At 39.1% G+C, this 763-nt stretch overlaps 1 protein-coding gene across 1 annotated transcript; it reads left to right on the forward strand.

The window, feature by feature from the left end:
* Window positions 1-314: 314 nt before the first annotated feature.
* Window positions 315-754, forward strand: LOC112090371 (AUGMIN subunit 1). The gene is made up of 2 exons (XM_024161516.1): window positions 315-448; window positions 539-754. The coding sequence occupies exons 1-2, from the start codon at window positions 368-370 to the stop codon at window positions 644-646; spliced, it is 189 nt and encodes a 62-aa protein (XP_024017284.1). The 5' UTR covers window positions 315-367; the 3' UTR covers window positions 647-754.
* The last annotated feature ends 9 nt before the right edge of the window (window positions 755-763 follow it).

Consider the following 763-nt stretch of genomic DNA (forward strand, 5'->3'; position numbering starts at 1 on the left):
TCTAGGGGGAAATGATGATGTCTGTGATACGTAGAGAACCTTTTAGTTGAGAAGAATATGGTTAAATGGACGACATTTTAGGGTAAATTTATCTTGGTTGCAGTTTTTCAGTTGTGTTTAGGATCCTGCACCAAGTAGAAAATGGTTTCTTGAGGAAGTTCTTCATTGAGTAGCACCAAAAGGAGTCCATTTTTAATTCTCTTGAAAGTAATTTCATCACTTGTTTTCGAGCATAACATTTGTTGTCAATTTCCCTTTTTAAAGTTATTCCCTCCATGTTTTCTGGCGCTGATGAGAATTTCCCTGGCAGGCCATGCTAAATCGCGTGGGTTACACCCCGGAAATAAGCCATGGGGTATTGGTTGAAATGGCTGAGAACAGGAAGGAGTTAGAGAAGAAAACAAAGCCCATCCTTGATACTTTAAGAAGCTATCAGGACTTGCCTCCGGTATTTTTTCTCTTTCTGCTAATGGAGTTCCATTTTCTTGCTGACTGCTAGGCAGATCACTAATCATCAGTTCAATTTGTATTTGTACAGGATAAGGCCTTAGCTGCTTTGGCAATTGAGGACAAGAAAAGGCAATACGCTGCGGCCGAGAAGTACCTTGAAGATGTATTGCAATCAGCGCTTGCCCCTTCAGAGTAATTCACCCGTAGATAACTCACTGTTGTATGACTGTCCTTTCTTTCTTTCTTTCTTTTTATTTTATTTTATTTTATTTGTTTCTTTTACTGCTATGTTGCATTTGATGATTGGAAGCAG

This window comes from Morus notabilis, unplaced genomic scaffold (genome assembly GCF_000414095.1).
Source record: "Morus notabilis unplaced genomic scaffold, ASM41409v2 Scaffold10930, whole genome shotgun sequence".
NCBI lineage: Eukaryota > Viridiplantae > Streptophyta > Magnoliopsida > Rosales > Moraceae > Morus > Morus notabilis.